The 18,707-nt window shown below is 44.7% G+C and overlaps 1 protein-coding gene across 3 annotated transcripts in view; it reads right to left on the reverse strand.

The window, feature by feature from the left end:
• Positions 1–18,707, reverse strand: part of CSNK1G1 (casein kinase 1 gamma 1) — a 126,676-nt gene that overhangs the window by 8,256 nt on the left and 99,713 nt on the right. For all 3 annotated transcript variants that reach the window (XM_068958239.1, XM_068958237.1, XM_068958238.1), the window contains 6 exons: positions 16,228–16,313; positions 13,928–14,012; positions 11,418–11,566; positions 9,763–9,867; positions 4,622–4,729; positions 752–858 (listed from right to left, as the gene is read on the reverse strand). In XM_068958239.1, coding sequence (XP_068814340.1) covers positions 752–858; positions 4,622–4,729; positions 9,763–9,867; positions 11,418–11,566; positions 13,928–14,012; positions 16,228–16,313 — 640 coding nt within the window. The remainder of the gene's footprint in view (positions 1–751; positions 859–4,621; positions 4,730–9,762; positions 9,868–11,417; positions 11,567–13,927; positions 14,013–16,227; positions 16,314–18,707) is intronic.

Here is an 18,707-nt window from a genome sequence, read left to right on the forward strand (position 1 = left end):
ACACTGCGACCTACTAGGGTTCAGAGGCAGCAAGAAGGTCCCATTCTGAGGATCATGCAAAAGGTGACATGATGGTGCCAGATGCAGTGCTTGTGCAAAGGAGGCCAAAATGGTCAAGGCAGCAATTTTGTATATCAGTTCTCACTCTTCACTATCAGCTACAGAGGATAGGTGCTGCTACACTGAGGTCAGCTCAAAGTGAGCGTATTGTTCCCCACAAGCAGGACGGCTATTTCTGGTTTCTACCTCATTCAGCAACCATTGGGCTGGACCAAGAGAATTCACACAGAAAACTGTATGTTCCTGCAAGAATTACTTCAGAACCATTCTGGATACCAGGTCTCCACTTCTTGCAGCCAGAAATAAAGTGTTAACTTTCAGGCCAACAATTCCTTCACTGAGCTGTGCTCAAGCTACTCCTACGCTCTCAGCACGAGAGTGCAGTGCATTCGCCTTTTGGAACGGGGGACGCTCACCAGGATTCCTGAAATCAATCCATATTATTTTGGTATTTGTGCTACCATCTATTTCACAGTACATGCTCTGATTAAGACTTATGTTCTTTGGCCATGACAAGTGTAAAAAGCAGCAGCAGCACTGAAGGCACCATGCACAAAAGCAGCAATATGCAGGAAAAGGTCATGGGATACAAGCATCAAGTACTGCACCATGGGTAGATATCCCCACTCATTTCAAAGGAGGAGGTTTAATCACCACACCAGTGGAAAGCCTGTTTGTAAAGCAAACGTACTTAGCTTCCTCCACCACTTCCACTTCTGCCTGCGCTGTTATTGGTGCGTTGGAGTGCGCCCCGGTTGGGTCATCAACATTCAGCTCCCCGTTGGTCGAGCTGACCACCTGAAACACAAACGAATGCCCTGTTAACAGAGCCCCCAAGAGAGCACAGTTGCATGTGATACGTCTCCAGCTGCCTGGATAAAGGATACTGTAGCAATGGGAAGTCTGTGGAATAACTTCTGTTTGCTGCTGTCTCTCTACCCCTAGCAAGCTGCGGGATTCCTTGGATGCCTTTAAATCATGTGCCCCTGTTCCCAGCAGACTAGTCAAGAGACTAGTCTGCTTTGCCCCAAGCAGAACAGCAGGTAGGCGACTCTGTGCTCACCAGCTCACACTTGTTCTGTACCCAACGCAGGCCTTCACGACGTCTTTGGGAGGCGACCCTACAGTGTGCTTTTCTTCCACTAGGATGTTAAGAGGAAAAATTAGTGTGAAGACTAACTAACAGCCTTATACATACACAAACTGTATTATGCTGGCTGTTTTCTCCTGACACCTTTACAGCAGTCCTGCTATAGACTCCAGCTCCCAGGACCCACGTTTTGACGGTGGAAGCATCTAGTATAGCACTGCTAGATGGACAGCAGGGACACTTCTTGGGAAGGTGAAGTGAATATCTGCATATAGAGGCACCAAGAAATCCCTAGGATGTGGGCCATGGCCTGTGAGGGACTTGGCCTTGTTGCCTGCCACCAGCGGCAGAAGCACCCATTCCAGAACCCTCTACACTTCATTCCTTACACAGCCAGTTCCTGGAATTACTTCATTGCCCAAAGGTGTTTATATGGTCTCTAATCTCCTTTTGCTTCCTTCACAGTTTACATTACGGCTTACTTGAACATTTTCGTATAGGTATCCCCAGCTGTCAGGAGCCAGGGGTACACTAGGCAGGAGAGCACTGGATAATTCACAATCACTGTTGCCAGTGGGACTGCAAAAGTGACCAACAAACAAACCCATATCAGACCAAAGTTCAGCTGACCCTTCCACACTCCACCTGGAAGGTAGGACAGGTTGCATATTGCTGCAAACACCTGCAGTTGCTCCTGAATCTGGGACTGTAATATGTGGTTCCACTCACACTCCACCTCTTTGCCTTTCTACATTGTAAAAGGAGGTACCTCACATCCTGGAGTCCAGTCTTCAGGAGAGTTAGCAGCTGAGGTTGTAACTCTGATAACTGAGTCTGGGAAGCCCTATGGTCTGTGCTCATTTCAGGAGTCGAGGTGCTACCAGGTATTTCCTTCCTAACCACCAGAGATGAAGGGAAGGAAGCCAGAGAAGCAGCAGATCTATAAGAAATCTCCTCACTATTAAGTGCCTCTATACATGTTTGTCTTGAAGTCCTAAGTTCTACCAACGTTTGCTATTTCTGCAGAAATGAAGGTAGAACATGTCCCATGCCCAGTCTGCCAAGATAGGTCAGAAACAAGCTCCTATGTTCTTCGGAGCTTTCCTCTCTAGTGATCACCCCTTGGGTCCTCTTCATACCCCCCTCCCAAACCCATTGCACTGCAGGTCTGTGCAGGCTCTCAGGACCCCCACACTTCCCACACAGCTTTGCTAAACACTAGCAGTTAATTGCGCTGTTCCCAGTGATCTTCCCACACTTTCAAAGCCTTTTGTAAAAAATGAAATTTAACAAGAAGCAGCTGAAGATTTCCCTTCTCTTTTGTTTTCATTCTGCCACTTTATGCTGATGTGGCAAATTCAACAGTTGCCTTAAAGGAAACAGCCACTTAAAACTACTGACTTCCCAAAGGTTCAGGATTAGCTGGGACATCTGTTGAGAAACAGTTTAAGTGTCCATCACACTGCAGTCAGAGCAGCCACACACAGCAGAATGTCTGCTGTTCCTGGCTGCAGATAAGCAGAATGTAGATGCTTATAGGAGCATACACCTGCTCGTAAACTGCTCAGATAGGTGACCCTAATGATCAAATCCAGACTAGGATTGCCTTATTGCTGTAGCTACTCTAGCACAGTGCTGTTCGTGGGGAGACATGGCTCACGCTCGCTTTGCATGATTAAACTGTTCCCCATATGTAAAACACCACCAATAAAAACACCCATTCTGAAACTACGGAGAGCTGAATTCTCTACTTTACTGTCTGGTCTTGTCTGAAATCAGAGCTATACATTTATCAATTCCTCCTTATCTTTCAACTTCTCAGCCAGTCAGAAAAATACCTTTAAATGAAAGAAAGGAACGTGGCTAGCGAAGCCAAAAAAATCATTGAATCCAACCAAAGAGGAAGAATAACGCAAAATTTCAAACTAGTCTGCATTTCACCTATGGGCATCTTGCCCTGCCCCCAGAAACTTCAAGGCTGGAAAGTTTCAGCTCTTGGGGCAGCTTCTCTACATGCGCGCACACAGAGCCTGCTGGCAAGAGGGGCACTTCCAAGGTAAATGGCACAACAGAGCAGAGCGTTTCCAGCCAGCAAAGGGAATCTTTAGCAGTACGGCACGGGCTGAAAATACCTCTCCTCCGTCACATTCTGCTTGGAATTAGATTCCTGCTGAACAGAGCAATTTCACTCAGCAACTGGCATTCAGACCAACACCACAAAGTGTGCTTTTTGAGCAGTGAGAAACAGCAACTTGTACTGTGTACCTCAAAGGAAAGTGCAGGGCTCCACGTGGCTTCAAATGAGAATGCATTTACAAGATAGCATTCAGCTTTTTCCAAGTATTTGGTCTCATACTCGTGCAGTAGTCTCTCAAGACATTCAGACTTCATGTCTCCTCACTTCAGCTTTGTCCCACTCCAGGCATTAGTTCCCATTTCACCAGGGCCAGTTTTCAAAGTCATACTAGGATGGTGTCCGACCCTAGAGCCAGCTCTCACAGGCAAACTCTTTGGCAGACCAAAAAGTTCACCTTGCCAGCAACGTTAGGCAGTTCTTTTACTTGAATAACTCTTGCACCTTCTCTCTGGTATTTCCAGCCATCTTACCCTGGCAGTAGTGCAAGAATCTCCCTTAGCGAGGCTGAACGACAGCCAGAGGTAGGTATGTTTTCATAAACAAAAGCAGTCTCTTCAGGAATTTCAGAACTTATTTGTGCTGGCACTTTTAATGCTGTCTGTCACTTCTGCTCGTCCTCTTCTTTACCTTATAGGTGCCATCATCTAGCACTCACTGGTGATATCCAGCTTGCAAACCACCACGCCCCTACGCTTGTGCTGCTGTGGCTCATTGGATCCAAAACTGAAATACAAATGCACTGGGGAGCAAGGAAACAGGGTCACCGCATGCTGTGGCACTGGGTTGCAGCAACGTTTCAACATGTCTCCCCTCCAGCCTGAGAGGGGAGTTGCTGAATAGCCTACTTGCACCGGCTACGCACTGTGCCTTTCTCCAGTCTGACACCCCTAGATTTCCACTAGGCAGGAGGAACTCAATCAGCAACTCGCCTGTCAAGCCTGAACTGGAACAGCAAAACTATTTTCCTAACCTTTCTGGGTTCTGAATGCAACAGGCCCCATCTCAGTTGCCTCTTACTACTTCAGAGCATCCCTGGGGGGAGTGCTTTATAGGCCAGACGGGCTGATATGCACTATTTTCTGTGTTCAATTTGACAACCAAACAAAGCTGAGATCAAAATAGCTCTCAGAGGAAAAGCTTTCCTGAAGACTATGTTACCAGTCATAGCTTGGGATCCACAAAAACTGTGGCTTGAGCCTTAAGTACAGGACAGGATCAATCGGCCTGTGAAATTGCCTTGCTGATCACTAATGTTGTCACTGCAATTCAAGAAGACTTCTGGGGATTTAAGACATTCTCACATCAAAGTTGTACAAGTCAGGGGGAAAAGCTACCTGTACTGATCCTCCATGCCGATCTGCAGCCAAGTGAGATGTCAAGTACGAGGTATTCGTCTGCCGGTTTGGCTGGATCTCCCACTCTCCTCGGCGATCTGATGCTGCCTGCTCACAAATTCAGAAGCATGAGAGAAACAGAAGAGAGGGCACAAGGTGAGTCAGGTGAAGAAATGAAAGCATGTCTGTTAGTGAGTTAGTTCTTTTGCAAAGAGCAAGGCATTTCAACATTTAGCTAGGGTAAAATTTTGCTTTACCAAGTGCACCTCATACTTCACGTTAGTGATGTCTGCAGCAATCCACTGCAGGAGTGGATTTCTTTTCCTCTATCTGACAAATAGAGAGAAAGCTCATATCTGTTCATGAAGTTGTTTCATTACACGGCTTCATTTCCACGTTTTTCAGCATAGAAACAAACACACTAAACATGTTTAACCAGATCTGTCAGGTCGCACGTCAGAGCTCTTCACATGGCAGCAGGATTGGATACACAAGTTTGACCTCCCTAAGGTATGTATTTTTGGCTCAAATTTGCAACATAAAACAAAGCCACATTTTATTTCACCAAAAGCCAGTTCCACACACTGATTCATCTGCACAGTGCAAAAAGAAACATCTACCACAGCTACTTGACTGGAGTGAGGGTTGTTTTTTTTCCCCACGTTTTGTTTTGCTGAAAAAAAGCACAGTAGATGAACTTGCTGCAACAGCTTCTTCTTCATCCAAAATAGATGCAAACTTTATGCAATGCAATTATTAGAACAATATATTGAATGCAAAACAAGTATGCTACATAGCGGAGAAAAAAAATCCTAAATTTATCTATACGGGATGTTCCTTTTGCACTTTTCATGGAGTAATTCATTCAGCTAGGAAGCAGAGACCCTGAAACAGGTTTTAGGAAAGCGGAAACAAACTACATCTAACAACTTGTCATACTTCCTAGCTTTTTGCCAAAATCCATGTTCTTTCTGCCCAAAGCTAATGTACTTTTTCTGAGATAAGAACTAGCTATACAAATACAAGGGAACACACTTCTGCTGAACACCCTCTTAGGAAAGAATTTTGCTTCTCAGCGAAGCTGCTTTAAGAACAGAAGAGCAGAGGGAATACTCTGGTAGAGCAACGAGCCCTGAGCAGTCAAAATGCCTCAAAGGTTTTTGCAGTATGTTGAATGATACCCAAGCAGAGAAGCACAGGAGCATGACCACCAAAACCAGTCACAGAGCAGTGCTCAGCTCTCGTCCTTGACAAAGAGCTGCATTTACTTTCGGCCATTTGACAATGAGATCTATGCATCTCGGCTCACTCAACCAAATCACACGGTTTCCACTCATGTTTTTTCCAGTGGGAGGGGAGGGCAATCCAGGCTAACCTTTTGTATGTGGTACCCATCCAAGTACGTAGCTGAAGCCAGGAGGCTGCTGGCCTGACTTCTGCATTTCGGACAGTCTGAAAAACCTCGTGTGGTCTCAGATATGTCAGTCCACACAACAGAAGGGAAGTTTTTCACATGCAATGCTTCCTGCTTCATGGAGAACCAAGACAGAGCTTTTTATAGATCACAGAGTCACATTGCACCTCGATGCCTCTTTTGCCACATAAAAACAGCAGTTCTGAACTCAATGAATTGATGGCAGAATTCATCTGGAATATCTATCTGTAGGTCTAAAACCAAGAGGCTGGACTCTCAGATGTTCTAAGACTAGAAGATTTATCTTTCCTTTGAACTGGTGTTCGGTTTGAAGTTACTAGTCACAGAGACCCCAACAGAAGGTCCTGATCAATCCCAGCAGGGACGCTGCTCCCTGCCCTACGGGCTGTTTCTGTAGAGATTCTGCTATGCCTCACATCACCGTGCAGGTTGTCCCTGACGCTCGTCTGTACATGCTTTGTTCTCCTGCATCCTCTCTCTGTGGGAAGAATTACGCACATTTGATCTGTTTTATCAGAAAATCCACCTTGCACTTGCATGTTAAGCTTCTTATAGGTCAGCCAGCATTGAGGAGATAACACATGCAGCATTCACCTTACTAAGACCAATAAGTATCTCAGCGCAGCTAAACATAACTGGTCAGCTGAAGGAATGCACCAGCTTCCTAAGATCGGGAAGTACAGGACAAACTGGCAGGTCTCTGTTAGGACAACAGGAGAGGATGTAGCAAAACCTAAAGCAACTGATGGGATACATTCATTCGTGACACATCAGCATATAAAAGCTGTCTCCCCCATGTAAATGCCCTATATGGCACCATATAAAATAATTCAAGCAAAATTTTCCAAGCTGAAGCACAAACTTGAAAGAAGGAGAGGGCCGGGAAGCAGCATCCCCACAGCACACACGCCTGGCAGGAGGGATGCTGAGCAGAGACACCAATCATGGAACTGGCCAGCACAAACAAACTTTAATCTAGCCAGAGAGTAGGAAACAAGAGGCTCAAACAGATAAACATCAAGTTATCAGCAGTAAGGCTGAATTAGCTAATCAAAGACAGGAGCCCGGGCCCGGCTTCTCCCTAGCACTGCTCTGGGTTACTCCCTGCAGCCATGGAGAGCGAGTGGTTACACGTGGGAGGACTCTGGAAATCGTTGAATAAACTTGTCTGACCAGCTAACTGTCACTGAACTAGAACAGGAGCATTTGCAAAAGGAAGCAGAATACAAAAGAAGTCTGCTCACGTTTTATAAAGCATTCAATAGCCTTCCCTCTGCAAGCGACCTTTGACTCCCTCCCAGAGTGATCCATGGTGCAAGCCTCCCTTCCAAACAGTCAACAAATCCAGTTCATGGGTAATATTTCCCTAGAGGCAGTCTGGTCCAGGTGTTGTCCTATTTAATCTTTCTCACTTTCTTCCTATCGGCCTGATATGCTGCTTGCATTTTTTGCGCCTGGTTACCTTCAGGGGAACAACTGGAGAAGAATTTCCCTTAGATTACATTTTAATTGCTTCAAGTCACAAATTTACGAACAACTGGAGAATTTGCATGCAGACTTTAAAAGCTCGTAGAAGACAGATCTTGAGCACTGATCCTTACAGAGCGCTGTGCCATCAGGCGCTTGGCCACCCCAGGTGATGAAGTAGTACCATGCTGCACCACCACTAGGAGAAGCACATTCCAGCCCAGGAGCCTGGAAGCAGTTTCTAGGAAAGGCTTTAGAAGCCGTTAGAATCACATCTTTGTCTTTCGGCTCTTCACCCGAGTACATCATAAACTTTTAGAAGCGTGTTGGAACTGCGCAGCCCAAAGAGCAACCCAAACAATGGCACTGAGCAAGCGACACCTGTGAATTTGAGACCATCGAGTTCCTGTTAACTCTCATCACCTTCCTACTAGTTACCAAATCACAGGACAAGACTAGCATCTAAAGAGAGAGGGGGTAGGGCCCACCTGTCTTTGCTAGATAGTAAGTATCTCCATTTACTAGAGAAAAAGGCTACGAAAAGGACATCACTCTTGTATCAGTGCCCTTACTGGGAAACCAAATATTATAAAAGAGACTCTGCAATTATTATACTGGGGAAGAGAAATAAAGCAATTAACTCTGGAGATCAAGGTGGTCACTTGACCCATGTCTCCATCCACTGCCCTAGAAGTTTATTTTTTCTACCTTTTTTCTGCATAGAAATGGCTTGTACAACATTTAAAAGGAACAACCCTTGGAAGAGAATTATTTATGCTTTTGCAAGAAGAAAACTGATTTTGAGTGCACATTGGGAATATTAAATAATTCAGCATCCTAAATAATGTTTAGGTGAAAAAAATTACAAAAGCTGCCATGCAATACAGCATCAAGATTATCTGAGAGGCTTAGAAGAACAAGGACTGAAGCTGTCTGAATAACATTTTTTTCTGCTATGTACTGTAACTTGTGAACTAACGTGCCTGAAAATGAAGCCAGGCATCGCTGTCAGTTAAAAGAAACAAGATGCCTCGAAAGTACATAGCATGAAGGTCTGCTGTCAGGAGCAGACAGCTAGAAACTGCCACCCAAAAAGGGGTTAATGCGTTAATCAGGCAATATATTAAAGCAGATTATTTTAATAGTACTCACATACCAGTCCACACTAATAAGCATGCATAAACACAGTACTGCACACAAGCGTCAAAGAACCCAGCTTCCTACAAGCAACATATCTAATGAGGGATATTCATTCTGATTGTAGCTGACGGCTTTTGATGTATTCTAGTCTAAATTAGCTGCTCTACCATTCAGAGCCCAGCTGCGTGGAACAAGGAAAGCTGAGCCCAGACAGGTTATTACATCTCACACTTGAGTCTGCATCCATGAAACCAAGCTCGTGTGAGAACAGAGACAGCAGACAAGGCGCTGGAACGGCACACAGCAGTTAGAGCGAGCCCAGAACCACTCACTGGGAAGTAAGAGCACCAACACCTCTAACTAGGAGCCAGCAGTTGGAGATCTACTGAACTTCTGATCAGTTCTGTTAATACAGAAAATCCAAACTCTCAACACCACCGAAATATTACAACTGGACAAGAAAAAATGGGGACATTCAGAAACCAGCAGTTCATCCAGATCATGATGCCCAGCCTTCCCAAAGGACCCTATACTGGCAACACTTTACGCTGCGCGATTCGCTCACAGCAGTCACTTGTGAAGTGAACTTGACACCCTGTACTGGATGTATTGCGCATACAAAAGACATGCACATCCTTTTTACAGCTGTGAGCTGCCATAGAAGGTGGCAGCTGGGAGTAGGCTGCCACAGCCAGAACTGCTGGTCTACTCCACAGTCCATGTGCTATGAGTAAAAGCAGCCAAAAAAAGGTTGTTGGCCAGGTAGGTCACATAGCGTGACTAGGCTGGATCGTTCCATTAAATAGTTTACCTACTGACTACAGGAGACCCCCTCCCAACTTTACTCCCTTTGGTTCACGATCCTGAGGAATTCCACTGGCAGATACAGTATTTCAGCAATTCGTTGTTTCAACTCCCCTCAAGTCATAACCTTCCTAAATTACACAGGGAATATGCTTGCCATGAACAAGGCAAGAATCAGCTCCGTCTGTCTCTAAGGCATGGCCTTCAGCACAGGGTTTCTGGTTCTCCAGACAGAGAGGAATTCAGAGAGGCGCGAAACGACGAGATAGTGCCAAAGCAATGGGGAGCAACACACCTGATTGCGGTGGGCCTGCTGTGATGGTCGATCCCTATGTATGTGGCTGTCTCTTGTTACTGCAGATGTCCCAGAATCTACGTGAACGGATCCCACTGGAGTAGGCTGGAAAATAAGGTGTTTGTTACATTGAAGCCAATGTCTGAGATGCCACTCTCTCAACACATGCACGCACAAGCATAACTTGTCAGGTTAGTTCATCTCATGCAGAAAATACAGGAACACAACCAAAACACTGCTCAGCTGACAGCAACCTAGGATAATTATAGCAAGTGCTATAAAATCCCTGTGATTTGATGGTTTGCTGGACACCAGCACTTACGATCTTGTAGAAAGCTGAATTTAAAGGAATACAGTTAAGTATCTGGTATCACTGTCAGACCACACTTCAGTGTGTCTCAAATAAGATGATTACAACTGCAAATATATGGGCTTCTTTTCCTCATCTCATTGCCTTCCTACTTCTAAAAACTACACTTGCATAGAAACAGGATGTGTTAAAATTGTAGCTTCATCTGCTATATTCTCACCTAAGTCATAATCTCTGCCCACAACATCAAAATCTCCATAGCAACCACTGCAGTTGTCAGCGATCGCAAGCTTGTCTTACAACAGGCTTTTTATCAATTGCCTTTGTAATTAAACAAGAATGAGGAGGAAAATCATGATTTACAAAGGGAATGATTACTTATTAAAACGAACTGTTTCGGGCAAAGTAAACATTGGTAATGCTACATATAGCTCGGATGCTAAATCACCGGCAACCGTACCAAGTTTAGCACCAAAGACATTTGGTCTGGCACCAGTGACAATTATTTACTGATCCCTCTTCCATTGCTGGTGCGTAGTGATGGGCTATTAGCAAGAAGGCTATCATCAGAACGACACAAAACACAAGCAATGGGCTGGGCACCATGGACACAAATCACACAGGCAGCCAGCAGCAGATCTCTGTCAGATTTCTCCACAACAGCTCTCTTGGCAGAGGTTTTCTAGAATATAAATGGCTTTTGATAACAGAAGCAACGCATCAAAATCACATGTTCCATCTAGTGTCACAAAACTGCTAAATGGAGCTTGGATACTCCCAGATTTCCTTGCCACACACTTTAGTTATAGCCTCTGGAGAAGGGTAAGCACCAGGATCATTGGTGCTCAGAATGGGTTTGCTGAGCATCCTTCAGAGCCTCGCTAAGATCTCCTGTACTTCTGTGTGAGAACTCAACCGTTATAGTGATCTTCCACCATTCAGTGCGGGAGGTGGCGAGTATGCTCTCCTGTTGTAAAATGATGTCTTTAAATATTGATTATAAAGGTCTCAAATCCTGTGCTAGATGAGAGAAAGTTAAATCTCATCACGTTCACTGTCACAGGTGGTAAAATAAGGTCTGAATGCCCCACCAGAGCAAGCTCAAAGAGGAGGGAAGGGGCCTTCTGCCACTCATGGAAACATCAAGGCACCGCAAGAACCCCTTGAACACAACAGCGGGACATCTCACTAATGAAGAGCCCACGTTAGCCAGATAACAGAAGTGAACGATTTGACCTTGAGCTCACTGGCATTAAATGGGATTACTAGGAGCAAACAAAGAGCCACGTGGCTGGGAAGCAGGACTTGGAAGGCAAGGCACTGCGTTTTTGCAAGAACAACTCACAATTGGCCTGCCAACCCAGTCATAGGCATAGTCAAAGGTGTAGCCTTTCTTTTCAAACAGCTCTGTGAAGATGGTTCGCAAGTAATCGTAGTCTGGTCTCTCAAAGAAGTCTAATCGCCGAACATAACGGAGGTACGTGGCCATCTCCTCTGTTGGAAAAGGGGAGAAAAAAAAAAAAAGCAGCAGCATCAGTTCAGTGTAAGGCACAAGTGACACATGCTGGAAAAATTTAGCTTCAAATTGGAAACGTTTAGCTTTTCAAATAACTCCAAATGGGCCTTCCCACAGGAATAGGCAAGACTGGCTCTCTAGCGCTCAAAGTTGGACCTGGGGCCAGGTCCCCTAGTGATGTGAATTGCCCAGGCTCCACTAACTTCAGCTGAGCCATGCAGATTTATGTAAGCTGAGCATATCCTACAAGCCTTTACCCTTCTAAGTGACCTACCTGACAGTCTTTTATTGCTACATGAATCTTGCTGAGCTCTCTAGAGCCCGTCTGCCCTACCCAAAGTCTAAGAATAGTCTGCTTTCACTCTGAATCTTCTGAGTTGCTATAAAACAAGGCCTGTGCTGTATCATCGAGCATCGCACAGAGAACTGTCTGGGCTGCTAGTGCTGCCTTTAAAAGTGCTTTTCTTTAAAATGCACTAGTTTTAATAACGGCCCACAACACTGACCCATTCAAACTTCTCAAACAAAGTGGCAAGTTCCACGTGTGCTCCAGAGAGCTGCTGCTCCCCCTCGAACCCGAATTCCAAGGCCAGTTGTGTTATACACACTTGTATAAACACAAACACTGAAACACATTGTACAATAAATGCCAACTCACTGAACCTGCCAACAGGATGCTAATGCATGTGTCTGCTCACACAGACACTTCAAATAGCCACAGTGACTTAATCTGTGGACAAACACAACCCTACAACTCTATAGCCAGATGGAGAAGGAGAGCAGGAGAGGTTTTTGGTGTGCATGGCTGTGGCACCTCAGAGGTCCTGTGGCTCTGGCTGCACAGAGCACTGCATGAGAACACCTCCTGCCAGGAAGCAAACGCGTTGTTTGCTTATATTACGCACGCTAAAGCTCTGTCTGAAAGCTGAGCTAAAAGCAATGCAACAAAACCCAAATTCAGAACGATCTGTGAGCCTGCCCAATGGCGCTACTTCAGTTATATATTCACAACAAGGCTTTGAAGGTGAGCCTCAAACATGAATGTGCCTGCTGCACATGTAACAGTGTTCGTTGTTCACATCTATGCAGGACTTATGTTTGAGCTCAGCAGGAGGTGCGAGTCTGTGTAGTGCAGTAATAATAATACATCAGCATGGTTTTTGCCTTTAACCGACAAAAAAAAGGACAGCCTTGCTTAGTGATTCTGGACTTCCAATGGCTCACAGTTTGCATGTCACACGGAGGAAGGGGAAAAAAAAAAAAGAGAGAAAAAAAGGAAAAGATGAAAGGTAATTCCCTCTTCCCGCTGTTATCTCTGAAAGGTGGAGCACCAACAGGTTTCAGACCAGCAAGGAAAAGAAACAACTTCTTCATCTCCCTTCAGCCCAGGCCTGCACAGGCGACAGAGCTCTGAGGACAGAACAGCAGGGAAAGGAAGAAACATGAAAGAGAGCAAAAGATGAGAAAAGCCATTCAGCAACAGAAGAGCCGTTCGGGTCTGCTTCAAACTAGGTAGATTTTGGATGCAAATACATCTGGGGAATTAGTGCACCTTGAGCAAACAATACCCACTTCCAGGCCTGCTGCTCCTCATGCTGGGGAAGAGCCAAAAGATAGAATAGCTCCTACTGGGGTGGGGCTGTTCTGGGACAATAAACCTGCTGTTGCTCCAACCTTGCTTGTCTGTGACTTACTTCTGTGATTATGGGAACCTGAGCGCTCTCCTTGACGTCAGGATGCCCACTTCCTAGACAGAACACCAAAACCCTCTCTGTGAAGGCCACATGGTACCTGAGGAGGGCTTCAACCTCATGCTCTGCTCTCCTAGCTCCAAGGTGGACTTTTGTTTAACTGCAGAAAAGGTGTTAGGCTCAGCTATAAGCACATCTTTAATAACGTGTGCCTTAAAATTGTTCTCAGAAGGTGGAATTCAGCAACAGACACATCATCACTTCTTCTAAGTTGGCCACCTGAAATTTTAACATCTGTGAAACCTTCCAATTGGAAAAGAATGAACTCAATAGATCCAGCACAGTCACTTGAGAGCGGCAAAAACAATAAGGAAGCCATGAAGAAAAGTGGGAACATGAGGCACCTGGGCACTGTTCACCCTCCTCAGTGAGAAGAGTTACACTTATCATAAGCTATGGTCACAGGCTCTCAGGCCTCACTAACATACAGCGGCAGCTCCGGGTGTTTGCTAGCTACAGGAACAACGTAACAGATATATGTATCATCCAAATATGTTCTGCCAGACGAGCTCAGAACAGTCATATTTAACAGGGTATATCCAATCTCCAGCGGTTACACTGGACTGCAATGATCTCATCAGGACTTACCTGGAAAGTTCTCACAGAGAACTTCAACAGGAGTGTTTCTCTTTGTGTCCCCGATCTTCTGATACCTCTCTTTTAAGGTGTCAGCCTGTAAGGAACAAAGACAAAACACAATTGTGGAGAAAGAGTTCAACCATGAGAAAAATGACAGGATGTATGGGAAGAAAAAAAAAGGTATCCAATACTGATGCTGGGTGGCATCAAATGACGTTACTTGTAACTATACTGCATCTTATAGCACTAGGAACACTGTATTACCCTGTTGTAATTCTTGCTATACATTTTATATGCTATCAGCAAAGAATATCCAGTGGTGCACTCAAAACATCTTCAATACTTGAAAGGAAGTATATATATGTGTTAGTGTTTCACCAGGCTAATATCTTACCAGCACAGTCCCGAAGAGTGTACAGAAGACTTTCATGGGGCAAGAAAATAAAGCTGCACATATCACGATTGCACATGTGTATTCTGATGCTTCAGTACAGACCAGTCCTAGGATTAGAGTCATCAGCCAACCACCGTGCCTTTGTAAGCAAGGGTAAAATTAGATAAACTGTAGCTGCCATTTGGGCATGTCCAGTTTTTGCTCTACTGCACCTAAAAGAACGCGACCACACAGTCAAGTAACTAGTCTACATCGGAGTCACGCTTCTCCCAAATCCTATGCAATGGTAAAATGAACCTCTCCTTTCAATCCCAAAGTATCTGTCACCTAGACAACACTGAAAATACAGCTGGTCATATCAAGAAAAATCAGCAATTTCCAGTAACAGATTTCTGACTTAAACCGCTCCTGAAGAAGACTCTGCTCCAGTTGGTACCCCAAGAACAGGTTTTTATTGCCTCCATTTCAGATTATTCCGATTAGACTTGCTAACAGCATAGGCATTACAAGACGTTTTCTCAAGACTTTAGCACTGACAGTATAGACCAAGGGTGGAAGCAGAAGAAGCCTGGAAGAGTGAAGATACCATGCTCTAGATCAAGCTGAAGAGTCTGTGTTTGTTCTGGGGGTAAAGAAATGCAGGATTTCAAGGGGCAGCCAACTAATCCTTATTAAGTTCACCACTGACCTGAGGAAATTTTGTAGAGGCTCGCTAAAACCTAGAATTTTTTTTTTAGAATACTTTACAGTATTAATTTAAAACAGAGGAATTCAACTAAACCTCAAAGAGAAAATGAACACCACACCACCCTCACTCAAGCAGTCACTGTACGATGCGAACGATGCGAAGTAGGAGAGATTCTAATTTCTTTCAGAATTACTTTCATACTTGAAAAAAGCTCTTCTGTGCTTTTATGGGTTGTCACCAACATTTTTGGCATATATCTGACAAGGCTTAAGTGGGGCTAGCTCTGGATAGCTGTGACAAAGTAGATGAACAAGTTACGTCACGCAAACCACTGTCACTGACCATAGCAGTACTCTGCTGAAGAGCCTGCCAGCCCCAAAGCTTGTCTACTTTTTCCAAGAGTCCTAACAGGTCTAACAGGAGTTACTGTCTTCATTCAGAAACCTCCTCCTAACCTGATTATATTTGATCTCTTCACTCGCTGCAATTCCAAAGGTGAACACAATAGCTTTATCATCAGGAAAGTGATGGAGAAGCAAAGACGCAACTTCCAGCAGGCTCAGAGCCAGCACATGACTTACCACTAGTTAATTCAGCAGACGGATGTTAGCTTTAGTTGCTGTAACTCAATTGCTTGCAGTCCTCCCCATTGTGCATGACATTTCATAAACTTATAACCCAGAATTAAGCACCGAGTGTCCAGTGTGTCTGGAGGGAAGCCAAGCTTAATACTTTCGCCAGAAAAACATTTTTTTCAAGCTAAAGTCCATCTGCACATCTAAAGCCATCAAACTGCTCCCATTATAAACATGCTCACAGACGCAGCTGGGGAATTGTGTGCCATAACTGGAATTTCATAAACAACCATTACCTGCCCCAACTCAGGGCAGGTTCACGACGCGGCTAAGCTGCTCTGACAGCTCAACGGCACTCACGTTGCGGTCCCTGCCCCAGTCGTCCATCTGCCTCTGCTGTATCCTGGAACGTTACACCGATTCAGCTAAGCTAGGTAACTTTGCTAAGCTAAATAACTTGAAGTGACAGGTACCATACTTCTACCTAAAATCTTTTCTGTAGGCAAAGCTAACTCTTGCTGTTAGACTTAAGGACACAAAGGAGAGAACACTTTCTGTTTGGATTTTGTAAACTTTCCCTCACCGGATTCATGTTTGGGCAGTGACCAAGAATGAAAAGCTTCAAAGGGCAAAATCTAAAACTCATACCTACCTTCAATCCCTGCCAGGGCAGACTGCCTCGGAGGAAATACATAAACATATGGCCAAGGGCCTCCAAATCGTCTCGACGACTTTGCTCTAAAACATAAGAGGTCACAAATTACTCCTGCTGCAGCGGAAATGGTTCTGATCAGTAGCCAGACTTATTTCCAAGATAAAGTTCTTTTGCTGTCTGTAGCTCAGACCTTGCACAAAAATACCTAAAACTGGCTGCTACAAACATAAAATACATAAACCAAAGATCAGCTAGAAGAAATGTGGCAACATAGGAACTGTAAGTAGATTCAAGACATACTGCCCAGCATTAGGTAGATGTTATAAGAGATGGATGTAGTAAATACTTCCATAGGAATAGAGCAGTTCCCCAGTCGTTCTCAGGACTGCCAGTACCAATAGTACAATGGTGATGTTGTGCTGGATTATATTATTTCCTCTGAAATACACAGGAACAGGCAGGAGCCACACTTGCAGCCAGCTGCAGGGAACTACCACGTTGCATCATGCCAACCTTTTTCCAGTTGCTTCTGTAGCTCATCACATCGGAACAGATTAAAAATAGATTCTTTTAGCCCTGCTTTTCCTTGTAAAACACTTGCTGCTGTTGCCATGCAGATGCTATGATTATAAATGAGGGGAAAAAAGGGGGCTTAGTCTCAAGCCAAAATAAAAAGTATCCTTAAAATAATCTACCAAAACCTAGCCCACACTATCAAAAAACCTGAGGGACGATACAAGAGAGGACAAAGAAGCTGGGGCACAACACGGGATTGCTGCTGTGCCAGGGTGCATCATGCATTTCTCTTTTCACTCAAAGCAGGCTGCTCTGGCAGCGACATGAAAACACTGCTTGCTGAATGACTATTACACAAGCAGTCTTAACAGTTCCTTAACAGCACAGGGACCCCAGAATCAGTATTGTACTCTCTCTGGCTTCCTCCCACATTTCAGAGAAATTTTACAGAGAATATTAGAACGCTGCAGCTCCAACCCTTTTCCCAGGAAGACTTGGGTTAATTGAGTTTGGAGACCGATTTGGCACTATTTCTCCCGTCCAAATCTCCACCTGCAGGCAGATAATGTCTTTAGAACCCGCACCACGGAGCAAATCTAGTCACGCAGCCCACATGCCAAAACAAACTGGGCAAGAGCTGTCCCCGATGCTGCATAATTTGCAAGAGGAGAAAAAGGCAGTGTTTTTGCACAGCATGACTCTCCTTCAAAATTAGCAACAAATGTAACTCTCAAAACAGTTTAGAGGTAGAGAACACTCAACAGAAGGGAATCAAGATGACAGTTCCTGCATGTTGCAGTGATACAGCTGTAAAAAGGAGGATGAACTTGATAAATTAGTGCAATAATGTAGATAAACTTCTCAGGAAGAGAGTTGAGAGCACTCGTCCTTCAGAAAAATTATAATCATACTCCTTTACTTTGTTCAGTCCTGAAAGGAGGAGGGCAGATTAGGCTGCTAGTAGAAAGCCAGCGATAGAGATTCAGGAACAACAGTCTTTGCTGGACACCTGCCTTTTTATAGCGAAGGAGCCAACTACACTGGGACTGGCCTCACCAGCAAAGCACCAGCACCATGAAAGACCTCAGGGCAGAACCTAACCTTCCTTTCTCAAACGCACCTTGGTCCTGTGTCCTCGCTACACCAGGGACCACGCGTCTCCATGTTAGACGCAGCACCTGCTCAAAACAAACTCTTCTCCTAAGCAAGTCGCGAGAGCTACAAAGTCTGCAGGGAAAGGGGCCCTAAAGAACGCACGTGGCATAGTTCGAAAAAGGTGATAATCTTCATCTTCCCACCTGCTGAAGTGAGGACCGTCATCCTAGTTGAAGGAAACACGCCAACATAGTCACGTGTGTGGTTCTTCAGTGGGGAACATAAAGGTTCCTCACCAGTAGGTGGTGGCAGTGCAGTGCCCGTTAGATATTCCCACCCTGCAGAGCACATCACTAGCACTTTCCAAGCCTTTTTAAAGACCTGTTCCCGTTGCAGCTTTTCATTCTCCCCATCCCTTTCCTGACTCTTCATAAGGTTTTCCAAAAATATAAACTGCGTCCATCCCGTCTTACTCCCCAAAGAGAGAGCCTTCTAAGAGACCTGAAAGCCAGCAGCACCCTTGGTCTTATAGCTGGAAGGCTACATAAAGAATATTCCTTTATCTTACTACTCTTATGACTGTAATTGAATATAAACATTTAATAAGTTTTTTTTGCCTTTTAGCCGCATAAATGTAATTTTCTAGCATGAAAGAGGGATGCAAGGCAGAGGAGAGAGGAGATGGAGGACAGGGTTTTAAAATTAGTTAAACCATTAAAGAAAACCATTTTTCATTTTCTCCTACCAATTATCAGGTCAGGGAACGTTCAACTGTAACACCTGAAACTGGAAGGTGCCAGTGCATAGAGCTGTGCTATAAAAATCTATTCGGTCACCATTCAGTGTAGCAATTACTGCTTGCCTAC

The sequence above is a fragment of the Struthio camelus genome, chromosome 12, assembly GCF_040807025.1.
Source record: "Struthio camelus isolate bStrCam1 chromosome 12, bStrCam1.hap1, whole genome shotgun sequence".
Classification (NCBI taxonomy): domain Eukaryota; kingdom Metazoa; phylum Chordata; class Aves; order Struthioniformes; family Struthionidae; genus Struthio; species Struthio camelus.